At 35.0% G+C, this 16573-nt stretch overlaps 1 protein-coding gene across 1 annotated transcript; it reads right to left on the bottom strand.

The window, feature by feature from the left end:
- Positions 1-4197: 4197 nt before the first annotated feature.
- Positions 4198-9224, bottom strand: LOC132189711 (two-on-two hemoglobin-3). The gene is made up of 4 exons (XM_059604487.1): positions 8951-9224; positions 8540-8670; positions 4522-4666; positions 4198-4430 (listed from the first exon to the last, which is right to left on the bottom strand). Exons 1-4 carry the CDS (start codon positions 9085-9087, stop codon positions 4325-4327), a joined length of 519 nt encoding a protein of 172 aa, XP_059460470.1. The 5' UTR covers positions 9088-9224; the 3' UTR covers positions 4198-4324.
- Positions 9225-16573: the final 7349 nt, after the last annotated feature.

The following is a 16573-nucleotide window of genomic DNA, read 5'->3' as shown; positions in this document are numbered from 1 at the left end:
CTTTCGGAGCTGACTATCAATATATTTCAAATAAATTGACATTATCAATTCTGTGGATGCTGGGCAGCTGGAATGCGTATAAAATGCAATAAGTCATACTATTTATTACACCCTTAATTGAATATGCTTTGTAATAAGAAAGTCATACAAATATCCTTATTTGATGTCTCACGAGGTAGTTCAACAGCTAGGACCACGCCTAATGAAACAGAGGTCATTAGTTCAAATATCACTCCCCCTCTTATGCGGACATGTCAAAATATCCTTATTTGATATGTTTTATGTTATAATTAATACAAATTAAATGCGTAAATTCTTTCTTTTCAAATAAATATTCAACGTGTTGGACTTTACTTATTAAGAGAGAGTGCTAGAATATAAATTAAATGAGTAAATTTATTATTTTCTATTAGTTTAAACTTAGAGAAACGTTTCAAAACTCCCCTTGAACTTTTACACACTTTGAAATTACACACCTAAGTTCAAAAACTCTCAATTAAGCGTATCGAACTTTTAATTTCTTTCAATTATTCAATTCCGTTAAATCATGTCAAAATTCTCAAAATACTCATGTTTTTTATTATAAAAAATAAAATAAAAAATTATAAACATTCATGCGTTTATTTTTTATTTAAAAAAAAAAAACATATTTGCAATATTTTTTATAAAAAAAAATGGGTATTTGATAATTATAATAAGATTTAACGAAAAATTCTAACAAAATGTGAAAAAATATAAAAAATATTTTCATAAATCATTTTACTCCAATACAAACGGAGGCAAAGATAAATGATAATTTAATCTACTTGAATCAGGAATATATATATATATATATATATATATATATATATATATATATATATAGTGTGGATATTTAATAAATAAACCACTACTTTTTCAAAGGAGTTTGGTGAGTCACAGAGGTTGGCATGCGGCCTGCAAAGTAAGACTCTTTCGGCGCTGGTCTTACTTTGAAAATCTCATCCCACAATTAGCCCCTCCCTAATCTCCTCCTACCTTCCTTTCTCTCCTCAGAAAACAACTAAATAAATAAATAAATAAAAGCAAAGCTCCCTGCATATAAATAAGCCTCAGCTCCTCTGTTTGTACAGCAATGGGGATGAAGAAGTGGTGGAATCTGGACTCAGGCGGTGGCAGAGGCAGTGGAAGCATCCAGTTGGGCGCCGAAGCACAACCCAAGTGGCAAATGTTTTGGAGGAAAATCAAGAGAGAAAGGAAGAGGTTTCCCACTACAACATCTCAAGTTACTTTGCAGACAAGTTATGATCCCAAGACGTATTCCAAAAACTTTGATCAAGGAACAGGCTGGATGGAGCCCGACAACCTTTCTCGTTCTTTCTCTGCTCGCTTCGCCGATCCTTCCAACATTTTAAGGATGAACAGTTTATTAGATTGATGGTCATTTTTATTGTTTTTATGTTGGATTTTAATCTTCATCGATCCATCTTTAAGACCCATTTGTTGTTAATATATTAGAATTAGCACCAATATTCTATGGCTTTTTTTTTTCTTTATCATATTGGAAGAGGTGCGAAATGAGGCGACATGTGATCATGAGAATGATGAAATTAGCAATAATAAGCAAAGATAATTTATATGTAAATTATTATTTTATTTTTTGGGAGAAATTTTCATGCAGAGTCTAAGAAAGATTCGTTCATTGTGCCAGCAGCCATGGGTTTTGGACCATAAATATTATCTAACCAAATAATGGAGGAAACATTTGGTCAATGTGATTTGACATTATAAATAAATATATTTTTATGACTTGTAAATTTACGTGCATGATCTTCTCTCCCTATAAATTTCAGTTATTTTTCTAACAATCCTTATATATATATTGGTTTTGGGTGGCCAAATGACATAGGCTCTCTGACCATTTGGGTTCAGACCCTTTGAAGGCTGACTTTGGTGGGAATGGTTCGACCACTCTCGAAAGCCATTACTTGAGGTGGTTGAATCATCTCATAGGCCTTGAAGGTCGTTTGCCAATATCATAGGCTGGTTACGAGGATGATTGTTTAATCCTAGAATAATGGGGCTGGCTGACCGCCCCCTACCCCCAAATTAATTTTTATTTGAGAGTAAATTTGTAATTTTATATTTATTACAGGTCAAACCACATAGACAAATTTAGCCAATTTTCTAGTAATTGATCTATGAGTTTCTTGGGTTTGGTAAACTTCTAGAAAACTCTTTTCACCTCTCAAATGCTAAAAATTCTTCTCAAAATTGGTTAACCACTAACACTATATATATATATATATATATAAACTTTTTTCAAAACTCAACTTTTATCTTTTTCAAGACTCAAAATCCAAAACACATAATACTTGTCAAAATCTTACAAAAAAGCGACCCTTATTTCTTGTTCTTGCTGTTCCTTTACTGGTGTTATAGGAATGTTTTTGGCTTTTGAGTTTAGAGCTTAGTTTATGATCTCAATGCAAGCCAACGTACAGCACGAGACAAAAAGAAAAGCTTGTATGCTTCCCAGCTTTTCTTGCTTGCTCTTCTTACAAGAAAATAAAGATGCTTTGAGAGGTCTCATGGCCTCTCATTTGTGCTTTTTTTCCCACTCACAAGTGGAAGACATGATGATAAAAGGCAAGAGAATCTAGCACATGCACTCTTGTTTTCTATCAATATTCCTCTGTATCATGGAAACTCAAGCCCCCCATTTTGTTTGCATAGATGGATGGAGGAAGAATTCAAATTGAGGGTGAAAAGGTGGGCGGTTACGGTTAGTACTAACTAACCGCTCCATTTCACTTCCATTCAAATTGGGGGTGAAATAGAGGAATAATCACTCGTTAACTGCACTAACTCTTAACTACTTTTGAAGATGATTAGAAAAAATTGCTAACTGCCTAAGCGGTTAAGGTTAGTGGTTTTAAGTTTTGAAAAAAACGTTAACCATTAACCGTTAACTGCTAACCGCCTTTATTATATTATATATAATTTTGTATCAGCACCTAAGTCAAATCCAGAGCGTATGCTCAATCATGTGTCTTTCTTTTTTTTTTCTTTTTTTTTCTCTTGACAATGAACTGGTTATGATTTACTCATACAGGGTTTTCCTTTCATGATGGCAGAATATTCAAATAATCGCTTTATGGGCTAAGAATGATTACATAAGGGTCAATCATATCACTTCACCATGCATGGATGTTGAAGATTGGCGTAATAAGCACATTATGTGCTCAAATATATATATGATTACATTATTCATATTATTCTGGTTGCATAGGAGTCAATCATATCACTATGCATGGATGGTTAAAATTAGCATAATGGGACTGATGCTTGGTTCATACTTTTCCAGTTTCTTGTTACTTTAAGCAATTCAGAAAGAAGAAAGTATATTTTTAATTTTATTTCACTTCAAATAAATCTGTATTTTATGGTGAACTGCATGTTCTCATTTACTTATGCGGGACATCTTTAATGAGTGCCAATATCAAGGTATCAATTATGATGGGAGTCTAACTTCTCACTTTAATTCTAGCAATATAGATATATTAGCATAATCATTTAATCCACATGTTTGGAACTTGGGAACTGGAGAATCCAAATCTTAAGCTCACTGCTTCAATCATAGCTTCCATCTAAAGCATATATCCTCCACATCTAGCCATTTGCAACACAAAATTAGGATAAAAACGAGGTATATAGCATTACTCACAAAAAAAATCCTGGGAGTGGTCAAAAATTCCAATAGGCTATATATCTAGCAACACAAAATTGGGTTTCCCCCCTCAAAAGAAAAAAAAAAAAAAAAAAACCTACATTCATCACCTTCCTATTCTCCTTTTATCTCTCAAAGCCTATAAGCCTATGTGGCGTGATTCTCCCAACTAAAAAATTAATCTTTATGCACCAAATGCTATGAGAAACCACATCACATAAACTCATTGAAAAACTCAAGTAGAGCAGCTAGTCGGAGTTTTAATCACAACAAAATAACTTTGACTCGAGACTTTTTCAAGGGTCAATAACCACACAACCAATATAATATATGTCGGAAATAGTATATATATATATATATGTGCCACAAAACATCATAGAACTTCCCAGTTCATTCCAGATCCATTCCAGATCACAAGACAAAAGCCAGGCAAACTTATTTTGAAGCCAATACGAACACTTAAATTTTGCATCACAACATAACAGATGTAAGCATCCAGAAATTATAAGATTTATTGAGAAAAGGCTGTAAGGAAGTATTCCTCTTACATCAAGAGGTTTGATGAATAATAGTGTACATTAATATTGTTTCTGGAAACTGAATAAGGAAATTTTGTTAAAAATTTTTACGAGGGAGCTGGTTGCTGCTCCCATGCTTACATGAAGGTTGTTGGTTTTGACTCTTCAACTCATCTCCAGCAACAAGAAAAAATGCCGTGTGCCTGTAAAACACAAAAGGATAGGCATAGTGTGTAATAAAACTTAATGTTACAAGATGTGAATATATATGAAAAAGAGGTAACTTAGAAGCACCTGAAAAAGTTCATCATTCTAAGTTTTGAGTCTGCATCAATGTCCTGGGTGCTGTCCAATGCTTGTTGCATATGATGTAACCACCTCTCGGCAGCTTGATGCGTGACAGGAAATGGACGGTGACGTGCAATCAGAGCAGGATGGCCTGCGAAATATTAAAGAGAAAACTGAAAATAAGATCATCTTAAATTCCACCATAAAAAGGGCAAAATAATTAAACATAAACTAGTACAAAAATATTCAAACTCCAAAACAACTTGTTTTTGGATGGTCAAGACCAATACATAAATCCCCGTCCTTAAACTCATGGATATAATAGAATCAGTGTTTGCACACCCGAAAGTATCATTAGAACGAGCACCTAAGAAGTTATAATCAATTTGAAGTGCTAAATAGTAGCCTGGAGGCTTATTTATACTCGAGTAAAACCTATAAATTCATTATACCAGAATGAAGAGTTTGAATATATGAATATTTGGGGAACCTTCTAGAAGAAGGCCAGATGTCCTAGATATTCCTGAAATTTGTAATTTGGCTCTTCTATTTAATGAACGTAGGAGGAGGAATGAGCTATGAGGAATCAGTAGCTCCATTCCATTCCCCAGCTTTCTTCCCATTTCAATTTGTTTGATGGTATCAGAGTTTTGGTTTGAGCTCGGGCCACTGTTTGTTGTTTTGGTTTTGGACTTGGGTTGGGAGCGGTCCACACTATGAGTTGGGTCTTTTTTGATTGATTTTGTGTGTTATGTGAAAGTGAGATGGGTTGGGGTTGAAGGTTTAAAGAAAGTGGGTTAAGATAGATAAGGGAATCCTTATTCTGGATAGGAACAGGGCAGCCCTGCACCCAAGCGGCAGTCTTCTTCTTCAATCCTCCGCCGGCAGTCACTACCAGAGTGATGGCCATGCCCAACGACGGATAACCATAAGAAAAACTCGGCAAACACATAAGCAACCACCAAGAGTGTCTCCAGCCACTACAAGTGCCTCAAGTGACTACACAACCACCAGAATATCAACCAAATATCACTGGTATTAACACCACATGATTACCCTGGACCATTTAGCTTATCAAGACACAACAATGGTGAGGGAAATGGTGGCAACAACGATGTCAAACAACCATCATGGCCATGGTGATGAAGACACTAGTGCCTCCAACCCCAAGGTGCAGAAGAATGAAGGACAAGTGTCTAGTGCAGAGAAAAAGGAAAGGACGAAGAAAGCAAAAGAAAGAGATAAAAGAATAGAGAAGAGACTGAGATAGAACGTATGCTTGCTATCTACGAGCATGGTTTGGCAAATTTTCAAATGTGGTAATAGAGTTTGGTCTTCTTCGATGTAAGACCGATCGTTCAGTATTCCATTTGCATTCAGATGTTGGATACATATTTTACTAGCGGTTTATGTGGATGACATAGAGATTACTAGGGATGACTCCAGCGGAATTGTCAAACTAAAACAATTTTTGCAGGAAAAGTTTCAAACCAAATACTTGGGAAAACTTCAGTATTTCTTGGACATTGAAGTGACTAGATCTCAAAAAGGGGTTAATCTATCTTAGAGAATATATGTGCTAGACTTATTGGAAGAAACAAGACTTTTGCATTCTTATCCTGTTGATGTCCCTATGGGCCCTAATTAGAAACTTTTGAAAGATGATGGAGTTGTTTGGTGATCCTAGCAGATACAAGAGACTGGTTAGAAAATTGAATTATCTTACTATCACCAGGCTAGATATCCCTTATGCAGTTAGTATGGTGAACCAATTCATGGAAGCACCTAGAACTTCACATTGGGATGTTGTATTTGAAGAAACTCCTGGTCATGGCATTCTATGTAGGAAGATAGGACATCTTCGAATAGAAGAATTTACTGATGCAGATTGGGCAAAATCCCCTTCCGAGAGAAGATCTACTACTAGGAATTGTACAATCCTGAGAGGTAACCTTATTACTTGGAAAAGCAAAAAACAGACAATCGTGGCTCAGTCTAGTGCAAAGGCTATGCCTCATAGAACTAGTGAATTGATTTGGTTATAGCATTTCCTTTAGAAGATAGGATTTTCAGTTCCTACACCTATTCCTCTATGTTGTGATAATCAGGTTGTTGTGTGCATCACTACTAATCCAGTGTTTCACGAGAGGACAAAGCACAATGAAGTTGATTGTCATTTCATTCAGGATAAAATATTGAGTAGCGATATCTTTACACCTAATGTGAGATCTAGAGATTAACTTGCTGATGTGTTCACAAAGTCTCTTTCTCGTAGCTGATTAGAATTTATTTGCTCTATTTCGGGTTTATATGATATATATGCTCCAACTTGAGGGGAGTGTTATAGTAAATATATGAATATTCGGGGAAAAATATGTAATGTCCTAATAGTATAGGAAGTAATAGGCCTCTAGAAGAAGGCCAAGTGTCCTAGTGAGTTGTCTCCTTTCTTGAAATTTGTAATTTGGCACTGTTATTTAATGAACGCAAGAGGAATGAGCCATGGAGAATCAGTAGCTCCATTCCTTCCCCAGCTTTCTTCCCATTTCAATTTGTTACATAGCATATAGATACTATCTTCATAGAGCAATTGCCTTACGCATATCTATGTTATACACCAAAAGGTTGAGACGTGAAAGTATGCAAGAATAATGGAGTGACAAGATGAGATTAGAAGAACACTAGGATTTAGGGTGTTCTTTGGAACCAAATTAGAGAAGAATAACCATTGATGGTGAATAGAGCTGAGCACACTTTTTTTTTTCTTTGATGGTTGTGACTTCTGTATGCTTCAGATTTTTTTCAATAATCAGAAAGTCATTTTGCCATGTGCAAATATGCTTGACAGTAAGGCGAAATAATTTCTCCAGACGCCTTTTGGGATAAAAATGAAATTTTGTGTTCATCCTAAAGGTCGGAAGACAGGTGTTATCCAATTTTCAACATTGTTTCTGACAGTAATTATAATTGAATGAAGTATAGGAAATCCAGATATACATGGGCCAGAGCTACAAAGCCTAAAGCACAATGATCCATGACATAACAGAACTAGATTACTCAACACAAATCACTAGTGAAAAAGGGATCCACAAAGCCAACCTAACCCCATATGTGTAGAACAAAGCATTACAATTTTTTTTTTATAAGCAAATCAATCTCATTAAAAGAACAGAGGGCTGCAGCCCTATTACAGAGGAGGTATAAAAGACAAACCCCCTATTTAGGAGAAAAAGAAGAACAAAAATCCAAATATTCAGAAAAATTACAATAAAAAGGGATTATTCTTAAAAACTAAACTTCGACAATATCAAACTTTACCCCATTACTATCCTACTGATTCTAGTTATTACCAATCAAAATATTGTTTAGCCATTATTAGAAGCAATCTAAATGGGTATAATCATCAGATCATTATTGGAATAACTCTAGCATGCAGTTCTCAAAATAATAACCATTATTTTTAAATTGAATCATGTAATTCTTAAAACAATAACCATTATTTTTATATTGACTGTTTCAGAGTTTATTACTTAAACATTTATCATCTTCAGAAGATCTTCATTATATTTCTCTTAGTGATAAATGTTCAAGTGAGAAAATATGAATCATTCACTTTGAAAATAGTTGCTAGGATTTAAAGAACTTCAACATGGAATTACAGTAGAAAATGTATGGGGATATTGATTTGCTCTGAAACACACTCTTAAGACTCAAAAAAACTCTTTCCTAATCCTACATCCCAATTTAAATATCTGGTTTTACTTTTAAAGGCTAAAAAACCAAAAATTGTCTAAGTTTCCAAAGGTGAAAATATATGATATTTTGCTAACTACCCTCGTTCTTCTGAAAAACAGAACCAGGACACCTTATCTTGGGTGGGAGGTAGAAAACCATGGTATGAGCAACTGGGGTATGGATTATGGTAGAAACAACAAAAAATGAAGAAAATTTAACGATCCTATAGAAATAGAAGCATCAATATGAAGGAATAAGCAGAAAGTTAAACGAGGCAAAGAAAGCTAACCTCTTCTCTGAGAGTAGAGAGAAGGGCCTCCCATTCTCTGCACGAAAAACTCGTACTGATTTTGAATCGCGTCCTCTTTCTTGGAATTCGCAAAAATTGACCGGAACCATTCTTCCTCATCATCATATACCCTGTTTTTCACCCACCAAAAACATCAAACACAACCCATTTCAACCAAAGCTAATAACATAAAAAAGAACACCAAATTAAGGCTTCGTCTGGTTGCTGAGAAATCAAAACTAAACATCTCAAATTCTCCCAAAACTCGGTCCCCCCTTCAAACCCTTTAGGTAAAAAACAAAGACAAAGAAAATTACTACTATTCATTACACTCGAAAGCTAGTAAACTAAAACAGTTAAAAAAAAAACAAAAAAAAAACCCAGAAACAAAAAGCTGTAAATTTGAAGTACCTGGTGTAGAAATTGGTGGAGAGGTTGATGAAGGTCTGGAGGCCAAGTTTCTGGAACAGATTGGTGTCGTCAATGGCAAAGGCGTCATCTTGCTTGACTCCGCTCCACTCCGAGGCCTTGGCTTGTAGCGCCTGCATTTTGTTTGGTGTCCGTTATAGCCAATGGGGGTACTAGATTCGCGAGACTGTTGGGTGTATATATAGAGAGTTTGTGGGGGTCGCGTGGGATTGATTGCAGCCTTTGTGGGTGCGGTATCGTTTGGTTGAAACAATGGGCTGTTTTGCATCTTGTGGTGCCTATCTTTATTTATTATATCTTTCTTTATACGTAAATAAAATAGACATGTATGCATGAGGTAACAATGTCGTTATAAAGTGGGCGAAGGGGAGACCTTTTTATTGGGGGATTCCGTGTAAGATGTGGATTGATTGCACGTGTATGGATTGAAGAGAAGAGCTAGTCACATTTCTCAAAAAAAAAAAAAATTCTGAATAAACAAAAGTAAAGCTTCGAATTTGAAATCACAAAAGTGCCCAACCTTATGGAAACCCATAAAAAAGGGTAAATTACATTTTACAAAAATTAATAGATTTTAACCCTAAATTAATTGAATCCCAATCAAGTACTAGAGCCAAATACACAAATATTTATGCTATGCTGCAATATTTCATCAAGCCTCCCGCCACCGACGTTGACTTCTCCAACCTTTTTCCCTTCCAAAGGTACCTACTTCGGATCAAGGATCCCTTTATATTGGAGGGATAATTGGAGTTTCTCCAATTGTAAATTTGGTCATTCAATCTTATTCAATGGCCTAGAAAATGACATGTGTTTCATTAAATTAAAATAATAAAATATTATTTAACTTTTAAAAAGACGGCCATCCTAGTTTTTATATTATTTGATTTTAACTTTTTATTAATTGATTTTAATTTTAATTTTCTTTTTAAAAGTTAAAGGTTGGCCGAGCCACCCCTAAGGGCCCTTTGCCACCCCCAAGGGTCTAAATAAAAAATTTGGCTCTTGGGGGTGGCTAGACTGGGGTGGCCGGTCCCCCCAATTTTTTTATTAATTGATTTTAATTTTTTATTATTTTAATTTTAATTTTCTTTTTAAAAGTTAAATTTTTTTTATTATTTTAATTTTAATGGGACGCGTGTCATTTTGTAGGTCATTGGATGAGATTGAATGACCAAGATTTACAATTGGAGAAACTCCAATTATCCCTCCAATGGAAGGGGATCCTGATCCATGTGCAACGGTGCAAGCTTCAACAATCATTAGAAGAAGAAAAAAAATGACGGTTCCGTGTTAACTTTAAAGAGTAATTTGTAAACATTAGTGAAACATTGTGTTTTGCATGAGTTAAATGATAGTTTTTGTAAACGGTGCATTTTACAAAAATTAGAAGAGGTGTATTATCATTTGTTGGGTTTTGAATTGTCAAATTCAGTGACAAAAATATATTCATCTGCAATCTTGTCTGTACTGTATACATACGAGATGTTGTATGAGAACCATCGAGATACGTACGAGATATACAGAGAAGACCTAGAAGATATGCTTAAATCTAAACAATCATAATAGAATACCTATATGATGTTGTTAAATTTAATCAAATCTAGAAAATGAGCAAATAAGAATTCTTTAATTATAGTTAAAATCGGATTTGATTAAATTTTGTATCCTACACATGTTTGAGTATTTGAACCATAACTTTTGGCTCACAAATTGGATTGAGTTGAAACTAGCGACATTAGAAAGCTAACTCAAAATTTTACAAAGCTTTGTGAAATAAGAGTCTCATAATTCGGGTGTTTGCTATGCCAAAATCTTCTCGAAATCTAAATACAAAAATCTGGACAAATTATATTTCAACTAGTACTAGGTTTTCTTCCCATTTTAACTAGTACTATATTTTCTTGTAATATAACGCCTCTAAATCTAGCATTGACCAGTCTTATAAGGTTACTGGCAATTTTTCCAATATGACTAACTGATAGCTAACTGGGAAATTGTAACGCCCCACCCCAAATTACACACAATATTGTCCGCTTTTGGTTCTCCCGAACCAGACTTCCCAAGAGGTCACCCATCCTAGTACTACTCTCACATAAGCTCGCTTAATTAGAGAGTTTTGATGGGATCATGACCATCACATCGTTAAAATGTGTTATTGTCATTAAGGGTATACGTATACATATATGTACATCAACATTTTTATACCAAGGGGATGTGGGACGTCACAATCACCCCCTCTTAGGACCCAGCGTCCTCGCTAACGACCCTCATAGGATTAGCCCATTTTTTGCATTCCAGCGAGTGCTCGCTAGCAACCCCATGTGCTTGTGCACACTCTTCCATCTCAGACTAGACAGTGGCTCTAATACCATTTGTAACGCCCCACCCCAAATAACACACAATAGTGTCCGCTTTTGGCTCTCCCGAACCAGACTTCCCAAGATGTCACTCATTTTGGTACTACTCTCTCATAACCTCACTTAACTGCGGAGTTTTGATTAGATTATGATCATCACGACTTTAAAACGCGTTGTTGTCATTAAGGGTGTAAGTATACATATAGGCACATCTCCATCTCCATACCTAGGGGATGTGGGACGTCACATAAGCCGCCTATCTAAGTGAACATGAAAGTTAATGCATAGAAATGTGAAATAAATTTGAGAGAATTCTAATAACCATAAAGGAAACGTATATTATCCTCGAAACATAGACATTGAGCAACTAAAAGAAATAATAAGCCGATCAAACCTGGTAACAATATGAAGGTCTCTATCTTAAGCAATTCCTTAGTGGCAACCTAGCCACTCTTCTCTTCTTAGGAAGAGGTTTCCTACAAGATGTAATAACCACATAAGTTTAAAGACTTAATAAGTAAATCTAACAGTTTGGTACAACATGAGCCAGTTTTTATTGAGTAAAAATAAATGTGTAATTTGACAAAGGTTTGAAAGAGGTGTTGTCTCTATTAATACACCATAAAAATATTGTTTTGTTGAAGGAATTGGTGTATTTCCAGCGGCAATCACCTAAGGGTTTTAATGCTAAAAACTAATGTTTTAATACGTCATAACTATCATCTATGGTCTACCCGAGATATTATCCCTTCTCAGGAAGGTTGGTGCTATCTCGAGGGACCTGTAATACAATGCTAATGCCCTGACCTTTGTACGCTATCGTCCATAACACTAACAGCTCGACTAAGTTTGACCTCGGGTGGCCCATGCTACTAATGATGTATGTCCTGTAGTGACCCACCAATTAAGGTTGAGCCGATCACGAAATAACTATTGGATCTAAGGCCCACATATCACATCCATACACATGTTTTGACCATAGAATTAAGTTTATATAATAAGCCCACGGCCATTATATTGCACGTACCAATGTACCATGTCATACGATACATCTTATTAATTAATTATTAAGGCAGTTACTAAGTTATACAAAAATATAGGCATGCTTATAGCATACGCGTGCTCAATTAGTTGACATATCGCATGTTTTTAAGAAAAACAGTCGTAAGTGTTTACTTATCTCGTGCGATCGCTCGAGTCCTCCAACATTATAAATCCCTGATATAACAAAATATGATACATCGTTATATGTAACATTATAGAACTCCTCGAGAGACACAATAAGTCCTATCTAACGAAAGAGATCGTCGAACCCTAAGCTCGCACATTCGGATTTCTGGGCGTGTGTCATGCTCTTTGGGCGAAAGCTTGGCCTCGGGGTGAACGTTTCACCAGAGTAAAAACTTTTGGCCAAAAGTCCAAATAAGGTCATATGCTTCCAGGGTGTTGTACATCTCATCCTAGGCTCCTAATGGACACATGCAAAGTAATATATCATGCTAACATGCAAACTTGAAGCAATAAAAGGCGGGTCAAAAACTCTTGAAAACATGCTCGGCCTTTGTAAGAAGATTGGTATAAGAACTTGTCAAGGTACCTTTAAAACTTGTAATACTTAAGAAAAACAGTAAGAACAACATGAAGGTTATGGGAATGGGCAAGAAAATACCTTAGAAGATAGCAAGACCACCAAAGCTTCCTCCTTCTCATCCAAAATCACTCCACACTCTAGGTTAGGGTTTTATAGTGTGAGGAGTGCCTGAGGGTTGAAGGTAGGGTTGTAAACGAACAAAGCTACCCGTGAGCTCACTCGGGATCGGCTCGATAAAACTCGGCTTGTGCCCGACTCGATTATTAAATGAGTCGTTCGTGACCACGAAACTATAGGGGCTCGACTTGCTTATTAGCATGATTTGTGTGTGTGTGTGTGTGTGTCTATATATAACTTATTAAATAGTTTATATATTATAAATAGTATTTATGCTTATATAGTATGTAGCATAAATACTAAATATATATAGTTAAAATATTAATAATTTAGTCATTTAATGTATAACTATTTATAGTTATATATATAGAGAGAGCTAATTGGTTAATATATATATAAAATTAAAAAATTAAAAAAAAAATGTTAGATAATTTGTATATATAATAAACGTTTTTTTTTTTTTTATTATCAAAGTTGCCCTCAATTTGTTGGTTGAAAAGTAAAATGTTTTTACTAATATATTATTAATATTAAATTTAATTTAATTTGTCTCAATGGGAAGATGAGTCATTTAAGTTGCATTAGTTAAGCCAGCTTGGCTTGGCTCGCCTGACTCGACTTGGCTACTAGGCGAGCTCAAGCTCGGCTCACACAAGGAATTTTCCTTGGTGAGCCGAGCCAAGCTTAAATTTCGAAGCTCAGCATGAGCTCAGCTCGAGCTAGTGAAATTTTTAAATGAGCCGAGCTTAGACAGCCCTGGCTCGCCCGAGCTCAGCTCGTTTACAGACCTAGTTGAAGGGAAGGGTTTACATAGGGGCTTGGGGCGTGTTATCTTATCAAAAGGTAGATAATAGGTTAAAATTAATTTTCAGAGTGTTAGCGAATGTTTGGGTACTATTTGGGCAAACGCTTAGGCATTATCACACAATGAATTAAAGGGTTCAAGTGTACATTTGGGTGTTACCCAATGGTTCAAAGACTAGTCAACGAACACTCGCGGTGGTCCCCTAAGCGAACGCTGGTACTTAGGTTAAGGGCGAACGCTCGGATAGTCCCCCTAGCGAACGTTCGGTCAAAGAGTATGGTTTGGGGAATTTTGGAAAATCTCAAGGGATTTGGGTTTACTCATAAAGTGTTTAGGTTTTGGGATTATAAAACTATGTTTTATGAAAATGTTTTATCGCTTTATAGTAAATTATTAGTCTTTTAAAATTGGTCTTTTGTCAGGGTATTACACGTAGTCTATATATAAAGAGCTGTTATGCACGAAATTGTAACGAATTACGCATAAGAATTCCATATGTTTACGATATTGAGCATTAGGGGTAGTCTCTCTCTTAGAGTTAAAGTTTATGCCTTCATCACAAATTATAAACAACCAGAGTTCCGGTAAAGTTACAAAGGAGATCAAGTAGAAAGATTGTTCTAAAGGTTCTGGAAAGAGCTACTGCGGTAGAAGTTAAGTTGGTCGCTTGTTATATGTAAAGGAGTGTCAACTACAAAGGTTTTGAAAGTGTGAGCTTCTTGTAATTTTTATTCTTTTATAGTGGATTGATTTCCTAAGTTTGACTGCCTTGTAGAGATTTTACTTTTAGAGAGTTTTCTAAAAGGTTTCCTTCCTCTTTGTCACCAAAATATTTGTCTCTTTGATTTATTGTTTTACATATTTTGGTGAATAGTTAGTTGTGATTATTTAATTTTTAATTCCGCGTATTGTGTATTATTTGCATACACCTATTTAACCCCATTCTAAGTGTCATTTGGAGTCTTATATAGGTTTTTCATCATCGTTTTCAACATTCTCTTCTTCAACCTTCATTTAGGGTGTAAGAAAAAACGCGTGAAACTGTGACAAAAAGAATGTCATTTCAGTGCGAGTCATGAATCACGACCAGTCGGTCCTCTTAAAAAACATTTTGCCCCCTGATGAGTGAAAGAGGGTGGGCAACTAGGACATCTAGAAAAAATTTACAAGGGAAAAGAGAAATTTTTAAGAGTTAAGGAGGGCATTTGACCCCTCTCAACCCTCCGTCCCTTCCTCCCTTGGGTCCTTGGTCTACAAGTAGTGGACGTGAAGATAGTAGCTATTGTTAGATGTGAAGGCTCAACACAAACATAACTTTTAGTCAGTTTTCATGCCAACTTGATTACTATTTTTTTTTTTATAAAAAAAAAAAATAGATAAAAGAAAAAAAGAAAAAAAAGAAAAAGAATAACATTGAAATTTGGTAAAGCAATAGCATAGAGGCCATTTATTAAGCCTTCTGTGCTAAACCTTGAAGTTAGTAAAGTAACTTTGTATGTTGAATGTCATGTTTAGGACATGAGAACAACAAAAGAACACCTAGCATTTTTCATATATATATATATATAAAAAGAGAGAAAAATAAAGCTTTTTGTTCTTTCTTCGCACCTTATCTTCCCCTGCAATAAAAATCTATTTTCCTTAAATGCAATATCAGAGGCCAAAGACTTGTGAAAAAAGTATCACGACTTTTATAACTCATTTTCTCCTTTTCCCGGAATGTCATGTTTAGGACATGAGAACATCATAAGAGCTCCTAGCATTTTTCATATATACATAAAGAGAGAAAATAAAAGCTTTTTGTTCTTTCTTTGCACCTTATCTTCCCCTACAATAAAAATCTCATTTTCTTAAATGCAGTATCAGAGGCCAAAGACTTTTGGAAAAAACATCACGATTTTTATAACTCATTTTCCCTTTTTCCCGTAGCACCTTATCTTTTCCTTTAATGAAAATCTTTGTCATAAATGCTGCATCAGAGGAGTAATAAATTCGAAAATAGAGTTGATTTTGCTGCTGACCAAAATCAAAATCAAAATCAAAAGATAAAATTGTCTTCCTTTTCCCCTCGGTTGTCTATATAAGACCAAGTTCTTTCTTTCTTTTCAAAAAACATCTTTCTTGGTTTTGCTACAAGAACTCTGAACAAAATTTCCTCTTTTTGTTTTGTTTCTATTAAGAGCGAGACAAACATGGAGAAAGTGGGATCATTGAACAAAGGTAAAACTCTTCTTTACATTAAAAGTGGGCTCATTGAACAAAGATGAAATTCTTCTTTACATTAAAACTTTGTCTTGAGTTTTGATTTTGGGTTGATCTTCACTTGGGTGATTAATTGAATGAGTATGATTTATTGGAGAGAGAGTAATGGGTTGAGAAGAGAGAATTGTGAAAGGGGAAAAGGGGGAAAAAGTGAAGAAGAAGAGAGGATCGTGAGAGGGGAGAGAGAGAGAGAAGAAAAAAAAGAAAAGGAAAAGAACAAAAAATTAAATGTATAAACTTTTAGTAAAGAGAAAAATTAAAGGGTATAAATCTTTAAAAAAGGATTTAGTGTCTTAAATTTTAGAAAGGGGGTTAGTTTTTTTTTTGTTTGTTTGTAATTTTAAATTTTAATTAAAAGAAAAACCAATACTAACAACAAAATAATAATACATTGCAGGCAACAAATTGAAAGTTCCAGACAAAAGAGAAAACAAAGAAGTCATTGAATGAGGTAAGTATAACTACTTATT

Source organism: Corylus avellana, chromosome ca8, assembly GCF_901000735.1.
Source record: "Corylus avellana chromosome ca8, CavTom2PMs-1.0".
In the NCBI taxonomy this organism is placed as follows: Eukaryota; Viridiplantae; Streptophyta; class Magnoliopsida; order Fagales; family Betulaceae; genus Corylus; species Corylus avellana.
Note: the sequence above shows the minus strand (reverse complement) of the source record. Positions and strands in the feature narration are given on the sequence as shown.